Source organism: Prunus persica, chromosome G1 (assembly GCF_000346465.2).
Source record: "Prunus persica cultivar Lovell chromosome G1, Prunus_persica_NCBIv2, whole genome shotgun sequence".
In the NCBI taxonomy this organism is placed as follows: domain Eukaryota; kingdom Viridiplantae; phylum Streptophyta; class Magnoliopsida; order Rosales; family Rosaceae; genus Prunus; species Prunus persica.
The window spans coordinates 26,112,196-26,135,902 of NC_034009.1; the positions used below are offsets into that span (position 1 = coordinate 26,112,196).

The window sequence follows — 23,707 nt, forward strand, 5'->3', positions numbered from 1 at the left end:
CCTTTCTCACTTCCCTAGATGTTCTTTGTGTCAGCTGCTCTGTTTATATATCATGGCCATCTCCCAAATTCTAAAATTTACCATTTTAATTAGTTTTACAGTCCATAAGTTAACACATTTAATTTTCATACAGTTATTATTATTTTTGGGTATCATTAATTTTTTATATATAAACTTGCCTTCTAATTAATTGGGATTTAAATTTCATCTGAGATGAGAACCATAGCTACCTTTTCAAGCTGTCGTTTTATGGGAGTGAGCCAATTTTCTGAACCATCACTGTGTTGGGTATGCTGAGCTGGCAGTCGGCATGCGTACCTGGTTATGTGCAGTCACTGCATGCTTATACACTCACCCATGCATTTTCATGCGCATTACATTAGGGTTCCTTTGCGTTTAGGGGCTCAATCTTGATTTTGTGTTTGATTAATTATCTGCATAAATGGGTTTCTTAGTAGATTATTATTATTAATAATGTTAATAATGTTAAATATATACAGAGAGCTTTCATTGAGGGATTCCTTAAATTAGCTTATTTGAGGGACACCCTTGTAAGACTCACTCTGTATTGTATTTCACTAATTCAAATCATCTATATTTTAGATAATCATTCAAAAATCATCTCTATAAAAAATCACTTGAATACGATATCGTTTGACCACTCAATTGTGTTGTTGAAATTTTAGTACTTTTTTAAAGTACTGTGTTCATTGATTTTGTAGAATACAATTGGATGTCGAAACGTTTTCCGATTTATCTAATTTTTTGCAAAGATGATCTATGAATGTAGACTTAAAAAATAGATGGTTTCTATAGTTGGAAGAAAAACAAATCGTTGGGTATCCTAAAGGGTGTCCCTCAAATAAAGGAATCCCTCAAATAGAAGGGGCATATATATAAAGAGTTTTTTAGATCTAGGTCCAAAACGATTAGCTGTCATTGAATTTAGTCCACGTCTTTATTTTAGATATAGGTCCTATGACATTTATTACTTTTTCTGTTATGTCAATTTTACCATTTGAAGTTAATAACGAAAACACATTGAAAATATAAAGGACAAACTACATAGAACTCCCTAAACTATAGGGTCATTTTCAAGTTCATATCCAATTTTAGAGACATTTACGAGTACATACTCAAACTCCCAGAAACATTATAAATTGCCTCCTCCGTTAGTCAAACTATTAGTGAATCTGTTAAATGCTGACGTGGCGAACGTGGATTCCATTTTTTAATGACGTGGACAAAAAAGTAATAAAAATTATATACTTTTCAAAAATAATTTTAAAATGAATAATTTAAATAATTAAAAATTTTAAAAAAACCTAGAAGAACCCACCACCCTTCCCCATCGCAACCCCCCTCTCAACACCCGTCCATGGTAGCCCAAAACAAACAAAAAAAAACCCATCTTCTCTGATATCCCCCTCCCTTCTCAACCGCCATCCTCTCTCTCCTCTTGTCACCTTCTCCGATCCAATCCAACCCACAACATGAATCCCGACTAAATCCCTCAGCCATCACTAACTCCATTCCCAAACCCAGCACCTGCGCCCCATCCCAACCTCCCTCACCCCCATCCTCAGCTGCAGCTGGTACAGTCACTTAAACATACCCAACAAGCAAAATCATAAACAAACCCAACCCACGCCATGATATTCAGCACCTAAACAAACCCAACAAGGAAAATTATAATAAATAAATAAAAATCGATCTAGTTATTTTAATTTAACCAAAATTCAAGCAATCATTCTGGTTTTGGTTCCATAAAGAAAGAAAGAAGGTGGTTTGAAGAGTGAGAGAAAGAGAGAGGGTTCTGGAGGATGGGCTAGAGTCGGGTACGAATCGGGACCGTAACAATGTCTTCTCCTATCTTCAGAGAAGATGGGTTGGGTCGGATAAGATGGCTAAGGTAGAGAGAGGAACTAACCCTGTAGCATCTGGATGTCTCATCCCTTTTGAATCCCTCAAAATTTTCAGTGAGAAATGGAAAAAAAGGTTCGAAGGCAAAACTGAAACACGGGTAAGTTTCATCTCCTTCGAACTCCTCTCCAAAAAGGGTAATTTTCTCACCATCCAAACAGAACCCAGATAAGAAGCACCGTCTGAAACCCAGATCAAAATCTCGATCAATTTCTTCTCCATTTGGTTCTTGTAACTCTTCGATCAATTACTCTCACACAAAGAGTAAAGAAAATGGGGCAAGTGAAGGAGGAAGAGAAGGTTTGCAGAGAGGTTGAGAAAATTGTGAAGTCGGCTGGAGACACGGGGCGAGGGGACAGAGAAGAGGGTTTTTTTTTTTGGTTGTGGGTTTTTAGATTTTTTATAAATGTTTTTTATTTTATTTTGTTTATTTTATTTGTTATGGAGTCTACATCAGGTAAAAAAGTAAGTCTCACAAATACCACATCAGCGTTTAACAGATTAACTAACGGTTTGGCTAACGGATGGAGAAATTTGTAGGGTTTCGGAGAGTTTGAGTATGTACTCGTAAATGTCTCAAAAATTAGGTATGAACTTGAAAATGACCATATAGTTTAGGGGGTTTTATGTAGTTTGTCCAAATATAAATTTAATGCATTATTTCCTTGCAATTGAATTTCAAAATTTAACTTTTGAATTCTTTCCTAAATAAATCATGTTACCTATAAGTTAGGAACATAAATTACAAGACTACCTATAAATTAGGAACATAAATTAGAAGAATACCCATAAGTCAGATACAAAAATAGAAGAAAATTTTATGTTACCTAAAAGAAAAGTATATAAAACACTACTACACATTGTTGAAAATATGAAGAAGAAAAAAACACATATATACCTATGCAATAGGCAATAAGACAATATACCTACACCGTAAACAAATGCATTTTTTCATTTGTTCACATTTAGAGTTCGAAGGAGCATGATTGTACGAAAAAACATGATTTTTGGGATATGTTTGCTATATTTTCCTTTGTCTATTCAATGCCAAACGTTGTAAATAGCTATTTATTATGACATAAATGATCATTATCCGATTCAAGTCATAAGGAGCAACATTGGAACAAAGGACTTAGATAAAAAAGATTACATCAGAAAATATCTAAAAAGGAATGTACTGGTTCTTGGTTTAATTTTCCCTGTGCTTGTGGTACTTTGTTTCTGCATTTGGTATTTTCGGCCTTGTATTCTCTGTTTATTTTCTTCCCATTTTTGGGTCTTAATGAACTTTGATTGAACAAAAAAAAAAAAAAAAACCTCAACTCCTCAATAAGAATTTGAATCTATATCAACTTTTTTAATGTATAAATTTTGTTTTTACTTGCTGGAGAATAATATTAATCTCATATTTGACTTCTTTTGGCCTGTAATTTCATAGTTGACTTACTCAGTTAGATGATAGAGACATTGGTGTTTAATTTAAAAGTTGTTGCTAATTATCACCCTAAATAGAAGGATCCCATCCCATCCCATGTTATGGCTCTTCATTTTCTTTTTGGGTTTTTATTTTCAAGTTTATTATCCATAGCTATAATTACTGAAAACCAATACATAAAAAATAAACACAGTGACTAGCCAACTTTCACCGATTAGCTTTCAACTCTGGAATACATGATCTATATAACTGACTTTATCAACTGATCTAACTCACTCACGTATATTAATCGATATTTCTTCTTCTTACATACATATTACAATTGAAATTAACTTGTCTTGGAATTAGATTCTGTTCAAGCTGTGGAATATTTAATATTGCTATCAGTTCCTTCCAGTTGACTTGTACTATTTCATTAATATCTTATTGGAGATTAGAGTCTACTATGCAAACCAGTAGCATTAAACCAAGCATATATATGATCTAATGACATGTGCTACTAGCTAATATTATTGCAATTAATATATAATTTTTCAGTAATATATATTTAAGATCATTGTGTAGATAAGCAAGCAATATATATATATATATATATATATATTTTTGGGTATATATATACGAGATCCCTTCTTCGTTCTCTTTTTAGGGTTGTGGCAATGATGCCTGCCACTTCCTCAGCAATTCCTTTATCTTATTTTGTATTTTAAATCGAATTCTTTTTCTATATCTTATGAGAGCCCCACTTACGCTCTCACCCAACTCTATAACTTACGTATCAAATACAAAGCATCTAGGAAATGGCCCACCAAGCCGTATCATTCTCATTACATAATACAGATAAGTTGGCACAAAACAAACAATTAAAAGATTTCTTAATTAGTCAAACCAAACCCTCCTATGATCCTATCTACTAAACGATAATCTACTTTAATTTATTTTAAATTATAGAAAGGGGAATTTGAACTCAAGTGCAGAGAACATATTTTGATTTGCATTTAATCAAATATCGGCAATTACAAACTTCTTGTACGCTTTAGCATTATTATGGTAGGGTGGTTTTGGAATTTGCATAGAGAATTTTGGACCAAATTTGGTTCAATTAATAATTAATTTTAGGCCAGTCTATGGCAAAATTCCTTTAAACTTAAAGCTGATTGAAAGGCTGCTAAAGTAATGTGCAGTTGCTTTTGAAGGGGAACAAAGGCAATATTTTGAAAAGAAAAAGGTCAGGTTAATAATTATGAGTCTTAAAGGAATATATATATATATATATATATATATACAAAAATGAAAATAAAATGAAAGAGCCCCAGTCATCGAGTGATATCACCAATGCGTGTGCGTTAAAAGTATAAATGTTTCTTACTACCGTACTGCCACAGAAGAATCAAGGTAAAAATTTGGATTTGAATAGAAATTCCAGTCAATTAATTATTAATTTATTAGCAAATATGACCGTATGTTCCGTGACCATTTTATATGTGCATGCATGGGAAATAAGAAGGGGTTTGGATCCTCTTAAATATTATTGTGTCCTTTTTTATTAATACAAAATCTGCTTCAAGTAAATAAATAAATCCAACTTATATCAACAGTGTAGTACAGTACCAAATAAAAGACTGAATCCTGTAGCAAAGAAAGAAAGAAAAAAAATTAATGGTGTCTAGTCCAATGGAAAAATATATTAATTTCTAGACAATCGGTCTCAAATTCGAACATTATGACACCTTGGCTGTGTGTATGAGAAAATTCCCTCTCTAATATCGCTCCTACTAAAAAGAAGGAAAAAAAAAAAAGCTTATAGTCCCTGGTCCTTTTGGGAGGGTTGAATTAGTATTGTCGGATGAAACCATGTGATGTTAAGCATACAATAAAATTCAGTGTTTCCCTTTTCATCGACCTCAGAGAAGAAAAGCTGAAATCTGAGATAATTTAATTATAAACACAGCAGCAGCAGCTAAATGGATGAGTATATGTCCAGAGTATATATATATCAATACTCATAATAGTTGAATTTGCATAGAGAATATTTCTGCACATCCCAAAAAACTTTTGCAGTGCCATACTTTCAGAGGGCCCTTGCGGCTTATAGCTAGACCATATATTATTATCCATAACTAGTAATTTCTTCCTAAACCTCATTTTTAAATTTTAATTGGAGTTATTTATAATAAGTAGATATAATGATGGTGTCTCCACCTTGGAGCAATGATACTGGTAAGAGGCTATGAGGCATCTGGAAAAAGGAAAAGGAGAATGTTTTGGTGACAGTCACACAAACAAGGGCCACTATGTGTGCATATTATTTGACATCTCAGAATGGGAGCCAAAGTTCACCTTTTTGACATTTCAGTACTGCACTACATACTTGCATTGACTCTAGAAGAGTTGCATGACATGAATAAAGTCACTTCAACAACTTACCATTTTTCCCTTTTAAAAAAATAATAATAATCTTTTTTCCCAATTCAATGTTCAACATTAACCAATATGATTTTGTGATCTTACATGCAACAATAAAAAGTGAAATACCACTTAATTAAGAATTAGTAATTAGTTTAACAATTTCGTAACGTGGTTTTGATAATGATTTTACTTTGATTTTATGAAGTGGCATGTTGGTTTGATTCTTATTATTGTGTGTAACTATATGGTTTGCTGAAAGAATTAGTATCATTGTATATATTTCACAATGGTTTCATACAAATATATACAAGTACTGCAGTAAGAATACGAGAATTGCTAGACAACAGGAGTGATTGACAATTATACAAGTCTAGATCCTAAATCAAAGGCCTTGAATTTAAGGAAAATAATCAGCCAGATCGTGCATGGTTGTCAAGTAAGTGATCCGCTTGATTGTGTGCTTGATTAAGGGAAATTTGCAGATTTCCTTCGTGAATGATGCGGCAAAAAAAATTCTCATTAAAATTCAACCCCAGAGAAAAAGGCGGTGATAGAATTGACCAAGACCCATTGGCCTCAAAGCCATTTGAAAAATGAAAGTGACTTAGCGACAACATGACTATGAGCAGCTTCTTGACATGGATTGAGAACCCCACAAGCAACCAAAGGTGAGCTTTTTGAGTCTCGATTCCTAGAAGAAACCTTTAACAACAACAACATGAGCGGCTTAGAAATTGTGAAAGAAAATGAATTCCATTGCCACATTTTGCGGGAGTGAGTGGCCCAATTTCATATCATATGTGTGGTGTGGGATTGTAATCAAAGCCCTCCCAAAGGAATAGATGAAAGTTCCAAGTTTGGTCATGTCATGATGACATAGTTGTAATTCCTTGACTTATTTTATGTCTTATGAGCCTCTCTCTCTCTCTCTCTCTCTCTCTCTCTCTCTCTCTCTCTTTGTGTTGGTCAATCTTCTGAATCCAATGGGGGGCTTGAATTCAAAGTCCAAAAGCTCCTTCGCACAACTTTGCATAATTATCCGATCCCACTTGAAAAAGAGCATGTTCATGAAGTTTTAGGATATGGGGGGAATATAACTAGCTAGACCTCAATGAACAGCTTTATGCAATGCTTTACTTGGTCATTAAGAATGTGTTAAGAACTTATTATTAACAGTTCCAATTAATAAATATCACTAATATACTTGAGTTAATGATATAATTGTAGACTCTAATCTAACACATTACTTTTGTTTTCCTCCATCTTCCTGGGAACCAACCAATTATATATATTGGGTAGGTATCTAAGTATCTTGTATCAGAAGAAAACTGTTCACTGCATCTATTCTCTTCTCTGAATGCATCGAACAACCAAACCTTACCATTCTACTTAAAAGGGGGAATAATTGTAAAGTGAAATTGAATTTAGAATTGAACCGCATAAAAAGAAAAGGATAGAATCATGAGAAAGAATGGTAGCAGTTTTACAGAGTTGAGAATAATGAATTTAGAACCAACCACCCAACACTGAATTCTTTTTAAAGTGTTATGTGCCGACCATTCTTTTTTTCTGTTTTTGAAGAAGAAGTGATTGTTTTTTTATGCAAATGTGTATTTATCTATCTTGGAATTAATACTGTAGATTGATACTCTTGCCTTGCCTTGCCTCAATGGGTAGGGTAGGTGTGTGTGTGTGTATAGATAAGATAGCATTTTAAATGCAAAAAATGCTCTTGAAAGTGGGAAAAGAGAAGATTGAAAAGGCTTTGCCAAGCGTGGAACAGTAGTGTTAAGCAATGATTTTGTCTAACAAGTTTGGCCAGCTTTCCAAGATATATACAACAACAAGAAGTTAATCCTTAAAAAAAAAACTTAATGAGCAAACGAACATAGAAGAAGCCATTGATGAACAATGTCGCCGACTGCATGCCCACACAGAGACTGTTAGAAAAGGAATGTTTCTTCTCTACCAACTCTTTTCTTTTTTTTTTTGGGGTTGGGGGGCATGCTTTGGCCATCATATCATGGGCCATAAAACACATCATGATTGTGTTGCTGGAACCAAGTACATAATCTTAAGGGGAGTCTCTTGGCATTGCTTGCTAAGGAGAGAACACGAGGATCATGATTAATCATATGTCTTGATTCACTCTGCACTGCACATGTAGTTTGATCATGATCTTGCTGGCTGTTGCATGGCCATGGCCCATCTATGCAGCCAGCCTGCACAGAAGAGCTTTAGGGCTCGTTTGGTACACAGGACTGTCTTGGCATGAACTATGCTTAGGGACTGGCTTGGCTTGGTCTAAGTTGGATAACACTTATCCTACGTTTGGTGTATGCTTGGACTAGGACTAGAATTTTTTTATTTTTTCAAAAATATCTATATATATGTATATATGTATTTTATAATATAAAAAATATATATGTATATATACATGGGTATAATATATATACTTATATATATATATATATTACATATATTCATGTATGCTATTATTATAATATTAATTTGTATGTGTATATGGGTATATTATAATAATAATATACGTGTATATATCTATATGTATTTATATATTATATATGTATATATGTGTTTATATATATATATATATACGTGTATATATGTACATTAATATATAATATAATATATATTACATATATACATGTATACATGTATGCTATTATTATAATATTAATATGTATGTGTATATGAGTATATTATAATAATAATATATGTGTATATATCTATATGTATTTATATATATACAGTCCCCTTCTATTGAGGGATCCTTCAAATAATTTTATTTGATGAACGCCCTTTAGGGTACCCTACCATTTTTTTCCCAATGATCCAAACCATCTATTTTTTAGGTCTTCATTCATAGATCATCCTTACAAAAAATTAGACAAATCGGAAACCGTTTCGACATCCAATTGTGTCTTACAAAATCAATGAACACGGTGCTTCAAGAAAATACTAAAATTTCAACAACTCAATTGAGTGGTCAAATGATATCTGATTCAAGTGATTTTTTGTAGAGATGATATTTGAATGAATATCTACAAAATAGACGGTTTGGATTAGTGAAATACAATCCGGAGTGGGGCCTACAAGGGGTGTCCCTCAAATAAGCTTATTTGAGGGATCCCTCAATGGAAGCTCTCTGTATATATATATATATATATATTATATGTATATATGTGTTTATATATATATATACATGTATATGTGTATGTAATAATAATAATAATAATAGTAATATATGTTATTAGTATTACAATATAATATATGCATCTTGTACATTGGTGAACATAGGACTAGCTAATCTTCCTTTTCTACATGGGCTTAGTAGTCCCCTCCTAATGAGGTGTTTTTGGTGGGCCCGTTATTAGCAATCCCATCTAAGACTAGAATTAAATGAAACAAACATGGTACTAAATTTAGTCCAAGCCAGTCCAAGCCAAGACTGTGTACCAAACGACCCCTTAGGGTTTAACCTCGTCATCACTGTAGCATATACGAACTATTTTGAACTTTGGACTTTTGTGTTATATGATTGGAACCGCGGAAAATAGCCCAGAGCAAACATATTTTTGTTCAGTCAGTCAGAGTGTGGTAAAAGTGAAAATGTCTCAAAATAATATTCAGTAGGCTCTTAGTTTAAGTGATTGTCTCGGCCCAAATTTATAAACTCGAGGCAAGTAATGACCATTACCTTGCATTTGGACCCAAATGTTAGCCCAACCCAACTTGAAAGAAAGTGGGCTTATTTGCCAAATTGCAAACCTTTCTTTGAAGGAAGGTTGTGATATGATAAAATGCATAGATTATGTTCCTGCTGTGGAGTGTTTGTGTTTGAGCATGGGTTAAATGCATATTAAATGTTAAGCTTTTATAAAAGAGATTCCCTTCTATCCGGCCATTACCGATTCCAATCCACTAAGAAAGATAAGTTAATAAATTTGATGATACGCAATGTGGAATAAATATTTGACTCGAAGGTACTAATTGGAAGATAAATAACAAAGTTTTGATTGTTGCTGATCAGTATTCTGTCTTATATTTGTTCCACTCAAGTTCCATAGAGACTTTTGGGGGTTGGCAAGGCTCTAATCAGTAGTGGTGAGGGGTGAGTGAGAGAGATACCCTTTTGCTTCCAATCTATTTTTGTTAGTGGTCAAATTATTCTATGTAATAGTACAGTGAAGTGGCAAACATCATTTGGTTTTGGTTCATGTTTTACAAGTGGTGAACAGAAAAAGGAAAGATGGTGGGAACTAGAGCCACTAAAAATATGTGTGCATATACGAGCATCCAATTCAAAATCAATTGACAATAAGTGAAGAGGTTCACGATCATTTAAATCGTTGACGCAATTCTAAAGTCTCAACACAAATCACAACATGAAACCTGTCCTGCTTTGCTGCTTATAAAGCCAGAGGCCACCTCTGAGGACAGAGCACAAGGCATCACATATTTCACAAAATGGAGAGGCCATTGTCAATCTTGATAGTAATGTGTTGTTACCTTTACAGTTGTAAACTTGTACTGTCTGGTCAGGCTATTGAATCACCTCAGTACAAGGTGGTGCACTCAGAATCAGATTTTGAGCTGAGACAGTACAGGGAATCCTCATGGATGTCCGCTCTTGTCAGAGAAACAACCTCCTTTGAAAAAGCCACCAAAGATGGCTTTCACAGGTTAATTTACCAACACTTCATTATTCATTTTTCTCAAATTATTTTTTTATTATAAATTTTTTGGATGAATATGATTTGAATTTGATCAGGTTGTATCAGTACATTCATGGAGCTAACCTTAACACTTCGGAAATTACCATGACTGCCCCTGTCTTAACAAGCATTGTCCCATCAGTGCATGGGCCAGCAGAATATTATGTAAGGCTGTATCTGCCTGCCAAATATGAAAGAACACCTCCACAGCCCTCCAGTGATCTGAATCTGCAGTTTGATAAGTGGAGAAGTCATTGCATAGCAGTCAGAAAGTTTACAGGGTTTGCCAAGGATGACCATTTTCATAAAGAATTTGAAACTCTTGTGAACAGCCTAAATAAGCACTTGAATGGAAAGCCTGCAATTTTGGAAGACAAGAGCTCCTATGCGATTGCCCAGTACAATGCTTCATATCACCTTTCTGGGCGCTTAAATGAAGTGTGGATGGATCTCTCTGGATTTACTTCCGACTGCTGAGAGACAGACATGCATGTTGATCTGGCTATTTTATAATTTCTCGCAGCAATTAGCAAAGCAAGAGATGTTGAGATTTGAAATAAATAGAGATGACATCTTTCATGTATATATTATGCTATTATATATAATAAACATTTATATATTACTTCAAGTAAATACAATCGTGTAAATTGTTCATATTGCGATGGACATGTCCTCCTCATTATTTGTTTCAAATTTTTTTTTATTTTATTTTTCCTCCTACACTAAACAATGTTTATCGCACAAATCCTATAAAGAACTTAATACAAAAATAGATCACACTTGGGGTCTTGTCTGGACAACATAGAGTTTCCCATCCCTGATCACACCTTCAATGTCTTGTGGAGACCCATACAGCTCCTCAATTGCACTTCCAGCACGAGCAATGCTAGAGAGGATTGACTTGCGAAAGTTTCCGTCAACCATCAGTGGGTCAGATGAATAGTCAAGCACAACTTTCTCTTCCTCATCCATAGGAACACTGTCAATAGCATGCAACGATATTAGATTTATATATATATATATATATATATAATTGAATTCTTAAGTGCATACATTATCTATGCAAACATAAAATGCCCGACAAGAATCTGGCTGAGTGTATCGACTAGTTTACAATTAGTCGATCATCTATTGATGGAAGCTTATTGCCTGGGAGAGTTGTGTGGGAGTCTACCTGTCATAAAGGCCTGCACCTGCATAACCTTCAAGATCTTCACCATTGGAATCAGATCGAAAGATTATGGATCGTCTTATAAAGAGGCCAACAGGTTTGCTAGGGTAACCCAAAACCTGAAAATGTCCACGTACTCATGAGTGCAAACAATGGCAGGTCCAAGAAAAAAATATGCATATTCCCCAATTACATGGTTGTGATAGGATTAGTAGGGTCTGTGAAAGCCTATAACCAAGTCGTCATCACCCTAGAAATTACCAACAAAATTCATTGCCCTCCATGGACTCTTATGTCACTTTTGGTGAGAGATGGACAAAAATGTATTACCTGAGGAGAGTCCAGATCATTCTTTTTGCTAATAAAACTTAGAGCCCGTCCAGGATAAGCTCCAACCAGGGTTTCTCCAAGTCCCTTAACAACCTATCACAGAAAAAACGACCCAAATCAATGTCACTGATACTAGTTGAAAATATATCTTGCTTAAAAACCACCAAATACCTCAGCATATATCTCTGATGAGTCTCCTGACGATGGGTTAGTCGTGTGAATAACGAATGCATAGTCAGCATTTATGATTTCTTGAACAAGGACAGCCATGCAGAGATAATCATGATCTAATTTCACTTTTCTTGTGCTGAAGTATGCTCTCTCATTCCACTTTGAAGCCCATACCTGGATTATAACAGATGAGCATGCCCCAGAATATCAGAAAATTTTGGATAGAACAATTTGATCAGCATAGTTTAGCAGACAACTTGAACTCGGATATCATGTTATGTAATTTGTGATAAGCAAAGAGAACTAGAGAACAGCAGAGAGTCAACTCACAATGGTGGCTGGCCCATATATATTACTACTTAAAGGTACTATTTCCCCAACAATAATATTAGGGATGGTTAAATTCCTAGCTCTACTGGCAACTCACAATGTTAGCAAAGCAGTCTTACCTTTTTTATAGCCATCCATGCTTGTTCCCACCGTTGTTCACCTTCATCACCAGGCCAAGGCATTCCTGAACTTTGCATCTTAGTCCTCAGCTCTTGGACCTGAAAATAACTTGCCACATAAGCTAGTATCGTTCACTTAAACTGTATCATTCTGCCTGGAGGCTCCGTAGAGTTAATTTCCCTTATAAGTAGCAATACTGCATTTATGTTATATCAAGATAACAAAAGAAGCAAACCTGTAATTCACACTTGAATTTTAGTTTATGAGTGTAAAGGAAAGGTCTACAAAACCCATATATAGAAATATGAAATTTCTTGCTTGGTTGCCAATCAGAAATGTCATTTTTAGTCTGTTTTTTTTAACAATTTATGTTGGAAAACGGGTGATGGGATGCCATACATAACACTTTAGAGATTGGAATACCCCTGCAGAGTTCATGTGATTGTAGACTATGAAATGGAAATTGCATGCTTTGCAACCTATTATGAGTTGTTTTGACAAAAAAATAAAACCTTTAAACCCTGCTAGTAGCAAAAACATACCAACTGGGGTGGTGCTGCCAGCTGTAAAACGGTCTCCCGAATCTCCCTAAGCGAATCAAAATCTTCGTCTTTTAGCTTTTTCTTTAGAGTTCCCAACTTTTCAGCCACTGCCTATAAAGTAAACAGACATGAGAGAGTCAGACTAGAGCATTATACAATAAATATGAAACTTGACTAAATATATAATGGATTGCAAGCAGATGGAATGGAACCCTCGTTTGTCCTCGTAAGGTAGTGTTATTATAACACTAGACAAGAACAATGCAGAACACAAGTAACCAAATTCATTTTATGTTTATATATCTTATATAATTGATCTCGGTGATTGAGTAACATCTTAGTCATGTGGCTTCCTTAAACGCTGCTTCTTGTTTTTTCCTTTTTTAATCGACGAATAAAAAAATTCCTCTTTCTATATCAACCATACAGTACTGAAGCTACATCACATATTGCATTCATCACTGCGTTCAGTAAATTTTTTGAAGAGTAACAGAGTTCCACCTCATAAATTGTTAGACATTAATTTCAGTATCAAGTAAACTCATCTTCACAATCTGGAACCCCTTCCATAGTAAATTTATCGTAATCAAGAGACAACAATTGAGTTACAATGAAAATTCCAACAAAGATACCCGACATTATAAGATTTGAGGTGAGGAAAACCTTATTTGAATCTTCTGAAAGAACCTTCTCAAATACTCCAAATGGTAGGGCAACTGAAGTAGGAATTCCAATCCAAGACGGCAGTTTTCCTTTTATATAAGCAATATTACGTGATTTAGCTCCAACCTGCCATCACCACAGAAATTATACAAAATATCAAAAATTAGGAAATTGCATAGTCTAAGAATTTGTCTTCTATAGGATTAAAACCCAGTCAATAGTGAAAAACAAAAAATGAAGGAAACAGAAAATAACTCCATAGCTGTAAGTTGAAAATTTCAAGCTTACCGTTTCACTTGTGAACTCATCAGATGATATGGCATATCTACCAGTAAATTGTTTCCTGACCAATGTCAGAGATGGAATGTCTTCTGTTGAATGAGTTGAACTTGCATCTTCTAGCTCACCCTCATTAACCTCACTGAAATTATACATGAAAAGAAAGTAAATAATGTATTTGAGAGACAAGTCATTCAATAATGGAAATTATAATGCATTGAAACTTTTATCGAGTGGCACCTGAAACCATTTTGTCAGCACATAATAAGAGATAACATATGAACATTTTTCAAGATCAAGCCAGAGAAAAAAAGTACCTATAAGTTATATCAGCAGGTGTTGGCTTTATACGTAGTAACTTCCCTTCACTAGCTTGGAGGTCAGCCAGAATATTGGGGTCAAAGCATGTTGCAAAACAAACCTGCAAATAAAAAGTTGGTTATTTTACGGAACATGTCAACTATTATGGAAAGAAAATTATGATTGATGAGTGATTACCTTGCTATTTCTTGCTCGGACAGAGACATGAGATAGGACATCTGGCATATCAGGTGTCAGCACAGCAACAGTACCATCTGGAATTTCTTCCTCACCTTTTACACTTTTTGCCACCAAAATTGTGGGCTTGCTGTAAACTTTATTCTGAACAGTGAGTAATTCATCCACAACGACCACATATCCAACCACTTCCAGTGGGCTAATAACCTGCCAACTGTCCAGGTTAACCAAAGTAACATCAGAAAATTATCACGGCATGTAAGTGATATATGTTAAATAATGATGATGTTAAATCTTCTTAGTTTTATAACACATCAGAGTGCATTTATTCCTTTATATTACCATTCAATCTCTCTAACTATTTGAGATTAAACAATATGATTGGCTAAACAATGGAAGTACAATCAACCTTCCCAGATGAGCAGTCTTTCGAAGAACTGGATCAAGTCGATTAAGGAGTGAGGACAAAGAGGCAGCTGATCCAGCACGGATAATTTCTTCAGTAAATATGTTCACCTGCAACAAATAATTATGAGCACAGAAAAAAGTAAGCTATATGATACATATATGAAACAAAATGCTTTAGTTTTGAAGACAGATAAAACATACAGCCGATTGGTCCACTCCAAGCTGTGATCCAAGGTACTCTGCTGATGGCTGTAAAACACTGAGATACGATTCTGCCTTGTTTGCAAGTGCAAGGCGGGTTCTGTCTAGGATTGATTTTGCATATAATGCCCAGTCATCGCTGTTACTTTTTAACATGTTTATAGCATGATCCCATCCCTTCATAAGAAACGAAAGAAATCAAATCCCTATACTGTAAGAAAGAAAGAAAAAAATTGTAATTTTGTAGACATTTTACACTTTATTAGCACCAGGAAGTACATGTATAGGCTATACTATCTTTATGCCTCCTGAAGACAAACACAAAGGTAATGGGTTTGAAGTAGAATATTACCCACTGACCTTGGTACTGCAATATTTAGCCAGCATCTTGGAACTTGCAATATTTAACCAGCATCTTGGAAATGAAAACTAAAAGATGAAGTCCCCTACTCTTATCCTATTCTTCCAATTGACTTGAATTCTTATAAAAGAAAAGAAAAGAAAAAGAATTCCATATCCAAACATAGGTTTAATAATCCTTATTACAAAACCCATCTGCATGAAGCAAGAACTGGAAAAAGAAAAAGTGTTAAATTTATGATTATATATTTACCTTCAAACAGTAAACAAGGTCCTCATTATCATCTGACGATAGTGCCAGGTTTTCTAGAACCAAAGAGATGAAGTACATAATTTTCTGCATAATGCATAAATCAGCCGATCAAAACATATATTTTGGAGTTTATCATTGCAACTGATCGTATTAGACTCAAAACTGATGCAACATTGGTGAAGAAGAAAAAGGAGAAAAAGTAAACCGAGATTGGTTCTGAGACATATAGATATTTTCTTAGAGATAAGAATTACCTCTGGCCCAGCATTGTTCAGTTCTTCATATCCCCTTTCAATAGCGGTCCTAACAGTAGAATCAAGGGCAATGTCCAAAAATAAAAGATCCCTCAGACGATCATGAGGCTTAGAGAGCAATGGCCAAAGCATCTGTCGAGCCTCGAGCAAACCCTGAATTATTATTTTTTTTTAACATTGAAAATCAGAGTTAGAGCGTAAGAGAATGACTGGAAAAATAAATGCCTATATCAAAATTTCACAAACCTCAATAAGGACTTCCACATTTCTGTCTTCAACATGTTCTAGTACAAATCGCAGGAGGTCCTGGATAAATGTCAAGATGCAAAATCTTATTAGTTATCTCATCACCATCATAAGAAATTGAAATGAGGTTGAGAACATTACTGGAAACTCAGATGGCAAGCCAGATATAGGGTTTATTTTTACTCCAACCATGAATCCTTGACCCTGGAAAGAATTAAAGGTTCTATTATTGCTAACAAGTAACAGTGCATTATGTTGAGCTACTCCAATTAACTATTGATATTACCTCAGATTTGTAGCCCATACAATTTTGAATGGCAGACTCAAGATCTGCACCTGAATGAACTGCCTGCATGTAAAGATTGATCAGTCAATATTGGTAGAAAAGAAAGCTACAACATAATGCACAGCAGGCAACACGGGTCGAAAGAAGTCCACATAATCAGAAAACAAATTTGCACAAAACCTCTTTTCATCATAAAATAAGGAAGAAATATGTATCATGAAATTCCTCCTGTGATATGGATATCATCTATTTTACAGGAAGAAACAACTGAAAGAATAGGTGTAGTACCACTGTACCATACCACGTACAGCATGACAAACTCTTCACGATGGATGCCATAAATCGTGCAAATTTAAGTAATGCAGATGTTTATAATAATAATAAAAAACTAGTCAAACATAAAACTTAGACCTCACAGGTTTAGGAATCCAACCTTCAAAGTTCTCATGTAGTGCCCCAGATCCCGCAGAAGACCCTCTTTCTGATCTCTCCTGAAATTGGGTTCATTATGGATTGCCCGATCATAGCTTAGAAGACGTTCTTTTGTGATTCCATTATCATTCAATGTTTTCCAGTAAACACCAATATCAAAGTCATTTTTTATGTAATCCAATAATGCCTGCGGTGACAAGTGACAATGTTAATGATAATTTTTTTTTAAATTTTTTTTAAAAACCCACTGAATAACTGTGACTCCAATACCTGACAAATAACAACATCATCTGGACTAGTGTTATTATGCAACTTTTGATGCCATTCCTCCATCATTCCGCCCTTGCACTCATTGTTTCTCTAACATCATTCAATAAATTACATTAAATCTGAAACTTGTCCAGAAATGAGGGAAGCGAATATTGGACCACATGAAGGAAAGTAAAAATAATAATCTCCACCTGGATGACAAGGATCTCATCTCGAATTCGCTGTCCCACATCCCCTTCTCCTCCACGGCCAACAGTAGACATAATCATACGTAGAAGTTCTCGATACTGTGGATGACTTGCATAAACACTCTGGAGCAAGTCTGTGAGCCTGTTCTGTGCTTTACTAATCTCACTGCACCACGAGGAAAATAAGAATACTGTTGGGTTTAAAGGAAGCCCTGGGTTTGACATTTTAGGAGAAGTAAGATGTGCAGAGAAACAGAAGTCATGGAAACTAGACTTGGTCCTTGTAACTAATCATACATGGGAGCCATTTAAGATGATATCCACATATCTCCATGTCCATATTCCCCAAAAAAAAAGTATTAAAAAAGCATACTCTGGAGATCAAAAGAATTGTACCGTGGTTTCACATTGTAATTTTTATTCCAAATGAGCTGCCTCATAGCCATAAATCTCATCCACACCAAAATACCTGCAAGACCTAATTCACCAGAATCTGTTGCTTGATTGATTAAGTCTGCTGCAATGTTAAATCTGAGAAAAGGAAAATATGAGATTCAGAAAAGAAAACGAAATGAACCAATTAGAGCACCCATAACTTTCTCCAAGTTGTATTCATCACAAATATAGTAGTAACTAGAGCATTCATTTACACTTAATATATTGGGGGCCAAATAAAGTAGAATGGCATAAAACGGAACAAGAAATACCAAAGTCAATGAATCTATATTTTATCTAATTCCAAAGAGATTACTGACCGATGCATAAAGGATTTCTGTGCCTCACTCTCCTGCTCTGCTATTTTATCCAACAAACCCTTCGCAGTACCTTTGCCATCACCAGCATCCTTGAATGGGAAAAGTTCAGTGATTAAAATTGTAAAGATAATGGAACCTGGAGTAGAATCTAGATAAGGCACTCGTAGAAATAGACATTATGACCAAAAACAAGGAGCAACCTTCTGAACTTTCTTGAGTTCAACACCAAAGTCAACATAGAAATCCGAGCCTTGATTCTTAATCCAATTTCCAGCAGAACAAAGAACGAATGGCATTCCTTTGAAACTCTCCACTTCGATTTCTATTTCTAAAGATTGAACCTGTAAAGTTACTGGCAATACATCAAGACAATTTTCTACAGAAACATATTTACTAGTCTAAAGTACCAAGGCCCATGGACCAATTCATGTTTCCCTTGGCATACCTCATAAGTAGAGTCAGCAGAACTTTGAAATTGTGTTTCAGCGGCCCCCTTTAGAGAAACTGAACCCTGGGGAAGTGCATTTGGAGGTGGTTCCTGAAAATGACAATATAGCTTACTTAACTCTTTCATGCTCTGTGATTAACAAGCAATGCATGGAAAATTAAAAAGAGAAATGTGAAAGAACGAAAATATTTAAGATATTCGTGAAGACCATATTTTTAATTAACAGATTTAAAAATATTACCGACCACTCTCCAGCCTTGTTTTTTGATAAAGCCCAGTGAAGGGTAAGTGGTTCTTTGAAATCTGTTGCAAGATGAACCTTTGTCTTTCCAGCAGGCTTGGTTACAAGTACCTTATAAATGTTTCAGGATTCTAAAAATTAGTTTAGTCCCCACAAGAAAATTGCCTTGCAGGAAAAAAAAAAAAAAAAAAAAAAAAAACCAAGAACCAAGAATCAATGCGCATAATTGTCTCACCAGGAGGTCCTTATCATTGAGCTTGAAAGTATATTTCCTCAGAACAGAACCACCATCTTGTTCTTCCCTTGCCTTGGCGAAAAGCTCAACTGCTGTCAAAGGTTTTGGTTTGACTGAATGTTCTTTATCTACAATTTTAGCTTCATCTACAATTTTAGCAGTTTGTTTATTGATAATCTGCATAAAGTCCCTCTTCTTGCGCTGTATTCTGTCAGTTCTAAAAACCTGTTTACTCTCAAATTTCTTTGCAACCTTTGTTTGTATCTCTCCTTTGGTAATCTTCTTCCGTATCTCATCAAGAGAGGCACCTTTCTCTAGTTCCCTCTGCAACTCTTGTCTTGCTTCCTCAAATTCCCTCTGTTTTCAGAAAATCACACCAATAAAGACCAACTCTAAGCAAAAAGGGGAGATACAACTCATTGATCACACCAAGGAAGCAAATAGTTAGTCTCCATTTGCTTGAAGGAGATACCTAAAAAGATACCTAAAAGGAAAACGAGGGGGAAAATAGAAACAAGAACCAAGAAGCTCAAAGGAGATTTGGAATTTACATGTTGCTCTTCTGGGGAGTAGTTGGGTTTCCCAGCTTTCTCCCAGCGTATATAAGATTGTATTTGTACAAGATCCTCAGGAATCCTCTTTGTCTCAGAAAGAGATGGTTCTTCAATTTTACCACCATCATGTTTCTTAGTCAGCCTTGCTTGGAGATCTTGTATGGAAGTACCCCTAGCTACTTCCTCCAATAGCTCACTTCGGGCTGCTTCGTACTCCACCTATAAACAGTAAATATTCATTAAAAGCAAACCAAAATAGCATAAAAAGTCTTTAAATCAACTTCGCAAGTTTCTCTTGTCAAATGTTCTATAAGGAAGCTAAATGACTTATGAATTTTCATTAGCCAGACTGTAATAGCGAAATCATATACAAAGAGAACTCTGTCCCTTGAAAGGAAGTTCAACACTAATCTTTAGGAAAATTCCACCTAAAGGAAACTATATATCATAATCCATATGAAATTATACTAAACCAGTCCTTATTCTGTAAGAGATACATTACAGATGAGCACCATGGTATAAGGATGAGGATGGATGAGATTCTGCAACACAGAGAAATCCTAACGCAACTGGATTTCTCTCTCCATGGGAAGTAAAAAATGAAAAGGAAAGAAAGAATTACAGTTGGAGATGCAGTAACAATGATGACAGGAAATTTGTAAACTTAGATGGCACATTGTACATGCCTTCTCTTGCTCTGGTGTTTCTTTCTCCCCGTGGGACGTAATAAGCAAAAGGAGAAAAAGAATTACAGTTGGAGATCCAGTAACGATGACAATAGGATATTTGTAAAATTAGAGCACAATTCACATGCCTTTTCTTGCTCTGGTGTATACATCTGTTTACCCTTTCTTTCCCATCTCAAATATGCTTGAATTTGTACAAGTTCTTCAGGAACTGAAGCATTGGATATCAGCTTCTCTTTCGCAGGTAACTTAACATGAAAGTTATCACCATTGTTCTTAAACCTGCCAAAGAAGATTAAGGAAGAATAAAACTCTTCATCCCGTTTACATCAAAGTTACTAGGCCAAGAAAAAACAGAACAAATGAAAACCTACCATCTGTTCTGGCTTTCATCAACTATAAGAAACTCGATTGCTTGTATTGCAGGATCATCAATCTCAATTTTGAGCAAGCAAATGGAGCCAGACTAGAAAAAAATCAATTGAAAGATAAATAAATCTTCAGTTAGCACAGGAATAAACAAATATGATATTTGTGCTGCTTTAAAACCTTACTTTTTGAAAAGGAGTTCTGAGAGCTTTGTTCTTATATACTTTGGTCCCATCTGGGCGCCGAGAAGGAAGCACCCACTTTCTGAAAATAGAAAATGACAAAAAGGAAAGAAGACATCTCAGATTATAAGGTAGACATCTTGAGTATCTGACTCAACAAAAGAAGCAATTACAGGGAAACTTACTCTTTTCTATCTTGTATCCCACCCCAGTGAAGAGTCAAAGAGTGACCGCTGTATGTTACCCGAATTTCTACTTGAGTGGCAGACCCTGGAGACGATGCATTGACATAAACCTGCCCATTTAGGTATGGCTTCTGTTAGTATAGTCCCTTGTGGCATATCTTGGCTCAGCTGAACTCAACAAAGCCTTATCCAAATAGATAACATTGATCTAAGTACCTAACACTTACACTACATGTACCTGCAATTCAATATTCCCCCCAAGATTGAATTTCCCTGCAAGCTGCTGCCACAAGGCAAAAGTCAGTTAACATTAATACATTCCAAGCCAACAAACCAGACAAATCAGAATAATCATTCAAATCTCAACTTTAAAATAATTTTTCTAGTCCACTCTTGAATAAGATTTCATTTATTTTTTATATTGCACTTGATTTAGAATTAGGAACCTCATCTTAAAAATGTTTCAGACAAGCAAAGAGTAAGAATTATCTGGAAAAAAAAAGGGGGGGGGGGGGGGGGGGGGGGGGGGTGTTTATTGTATAAATTTTGGAGACACTGGAGGAATTGAATTTGGAAATTTAACCAGTGGCCAACATTCAAGCTCAATTCTTAACAAAGCCTTAACGCGGACAAATGGGAACTGGACGCATTGTCCATTACACCACCTCCCTAACCCTAGCATTATCAAGCTATTTTCTACTAGGTTTTCCAATGGATAATTCAACAAATTATTGAAAACTACTCAAATGCTATAATTCAAAACTGATCAATATGAACAGAAATTTCCATACATCGGAAGGCGGATCTGTGGTTAATACAGCGCGAGGAACGGCTGTAGCAGGGTGGCGTGACCCCATGGCTGATTTTGGTTTCTGGACGTTCAAATTGTTCCCACAAAATTTCTTGGATATGGGTGACTTCCGTGCCTGCGCTGCCACTTGGTGGACACTCTTGGCTTGAAATAATGTGTTAGCAGGAATACCAGAAGAATTTATCTTGCTTTGAAGCAAGCTCTGGTTGAGCAAGTTATGGCCTACCGAATTGCTCATATTCGTTGATACCCTCCTCAATTCTGAAGAAACCAAAGAATCCATCCGAAGGAGAAGAAATTAGAGCAAGCTACGCCATTTAAAAGCATTCATGAATTATCAAGTAAATTAAGTTCTTACACATACATACACAAACATGTAATTTTTACTGATTCTGTGTTTGGTTGCCACGAAAGCTGAGGAAAATAAAAGGGAAAAAGGAAAAGGAAATCACTTTACTAGTTTCTTATTTTGGACGTTGTTTTGATTTTTGAGAACTCGCCCCCTATTTAAATACATCTATTTAAAGCTTATACCTTTTTACTTTGCAAAAGAAAAAAAAGCAAAAGGAATTCAAAATCTGAAGAGGTGCACGACATATCTTTCGCTGCTTTTCTTCTTTGTTATAAGCATTTTCTCAGGAACCAAACGGAAAATGGGTAGAAAAGTAAGCCAAAAACAAGCAGCAATGCAACATTCCCATTCGTTTTAGTTCAGAAACATCCAGAATCAGGAACCGTAAATGCCAGTAAAATTCGATGAATAATTGATCAAACTGTTCGAATAAATAAAACAGAAATTGAAGAAGCTACCTCTGGAAATTGATTCAAGCGCTGAGAGTTTAGAGAGAGAGAGTGAATATACGATCAGATTCTTGAAAGAGAAAGAGAGAGGGTGGTGAGTGAGTGAAGGGTGAAGAGAGAGAGAAACAAAAAGGTGAAGGTCGAAGACGAAGGCTTTGGTTTGAAGCCAGTCCGCGAATTCTTGTGATTGGTGGGATTTGTAACCAGTCGTTACTCTTCTGGGAAATCAAAGAGAGCGAGTCTACGTAAGTGACATGGCGCTTTATCTCTGCCGACGGACGCGTGGCCACATTTTCTTTTTTCGAAAAACCTCGGGGAGATTCTCACGTGCGACTTCTTCTCCTCCTCGTCTCGTTAAGTTAAAGTTGAATGAGTGAGAGAGAGAGAGAGAGAGAGAGAGAGAGAGAGAGAGAGAGGGGTCATCACTCAACAGATTTGCCCTCGATTTTAACCCAAATTTCATTACTGACCTTCCTCCCTTGATATTTGTTGGAATTGTTTGTCGCTAAGCTTATTACAAGGAATCAAATCTTTTAATAATGAGCTCGCTACGGACTGAACGAAAATGACTACCACATACGAATTAGTATGAAGAGATTATTTGAAAAATAAGATACAAAAAACAAATGAAAGATTGTATAATAATAAGTCGGTTTCTTAAATGCACGGATAAATATTTTTAACCAGAAGAATTACAATTTCTTCTCCTCTCATTTTCGTTAAAAGTTCAATGTGGGTCTCTCTTTTTCTGGAATTATAAGATGTGCCCCACAATGCCAACTTGCGAGCGTACCATTTCTGCAAAATCATATCAGAGCAACTCTAGATGCAGTCCGTCCATCCATAGTCCACAATTGATAGATCCAAAGCACAAAGATATTTTATTTTATAAAGGGCAGATATTGTATAACAGTAGCTAGGAGGATGCATTATTATAA

At 35.4% G+C, this 23,707-nt stretch overlaps 2 protein-coding genes across 4 annotated transcripts; one reads left to right on the forward strand and one right to left on the reverse strand.

The window, feature by feature from the left end:
- LOC18789311 (heme-binding protein 2) lies at window positions 10,099-11,117 on the forward strand. Its single transcript, XM_007224398.2, has 2 exons — window positions 10,099-10,467; window positions 10,557-11,117. The coding sequence occupies exons 1-2, from the start codon at window positions 10,253-10,255 to the stop codon at window positions 10,975-10,977; spliced, it is 636 nt and encodes a 211-aa protein (XP_007224460.2). The 5' UTR covers window positions 10,099-10,252; the 3' UTR covers window positions 10,978-11,117.
- Window positions 11,101-23,085, reverse strand: LOC18790869 (alpha-glucan water dikinase, chloroplastic). Of its 3 annotated transcripts, none has more exons than XM_007226977.2 (34): window positions 22,779-23,078; window positions 21,949-22,229; window positions 21,396-21,437; window positions 21,158-21,267; window positions 20,976-21,054; window positions 20,796-20,887; window positions 20,550-20,703; window positions 19,733-19,954; window positions 19,182-19,538; window positions 18,947-19,057; window positions 18,703-18,795; window positions 18,458-18,598; window positions 18,258-18,346; window positions 17,899-18,033; window positions 17,506-17,668; window positions 17,315-17,404; window positions 17,046-17,231; window positions 16,613-16,675; window positions 16,468-16,530; window positions 16,327-16,386; window positions 16,081-16,233; window positions 15,827-15,910; window positions 15,214-15,390; window positions 15,014-15,120; window positions 14,605-14,818; window positions 14,424-14,527; window positions 14,116-14,248; window positions 13,828-13,953; window positions 13,165-13,275; window positions 12,622-12,720; window positions 12,173-12,346; window positions 12,002-12,094; window positions 11,675-11,790; window positions 11,101-11,479 (listed from the first exon to the last, which is right to left on the reverse strand). In XM_007226977.2, the coding sequence occupies exons 2-34, from the start codon at window positions 22,204-22,206 to the stop codon at window positions 11,275-11,277; spliced, it is 4,404 nt and encodes a 1,467-aa protein (XP_007227039.1). In that variant the 5' UTR covers window positions 22,207-22,229; window positions 22,779-23,078; the 3' UTR covers window positions 11,101-11,274. The 3 variants fall into 3 exon arrangements, with proteins under 3 accessions (XP_007227039.1, XP_020421118.1, XP_020421126.1); XM_020565529.1 differs by having other exon boundaries at window positions 21,396-21,440; XM_020565537.1 differs by lacking the exons at window positions 11,101-11,479; window positions 11,675-11,790; window positions 12,002-12,094; window positions 12,173-12,346; window positions 12,622-12,720 and adding an exon at window positions 12,740-12,857 and having other exon boundaries at window positions 21,396-21,440; window positions 22,779-23,085.

What these genes read in the sequence shown, in the direction of transcription:
- LOC18789311 (XM_007224398.2), top strand. Translation starts at nt 10,253, where the DNA reads ATGGAGAGGCCATTGTCAATCTTGATAGTAATGTGTTGTTACCTTTAC. An exon ending in ACCAAAGATGGCTTTCACAG is followed by an intron (nt 10,468 to 10,556) that starts GTTAATTTACCA and finishes GAATTTGATCAG; the next exon opens with GTTGTATCAGTACATTCATG.
- LOC18790869 (XM_020565529.1), bottom strand. Translation starts at nt 22,206, where the DNA reads ATGAGCAATTCGGTAGGCCATAACTTGCTCAACCAGAGCTTGCTTCAA. An exon ending in ACCTTGTTTACTGTTTGAAG is followed by an intron (nt 15,391 to 15,826) that starts GTAAATATATAA and finishes TTTCTTATGAAG; the next exon opens with GGATGGGATCATGCTATAAA. An exon ending in AAGACTGCTCATCTGGGAAG is followed by an intron (nt 14,819 to 15,013) that starts GTTGATTGTACT and finishes TAACCTGGACAG; the next exon opens with TTGGCAGGTTATTAGCCCAC.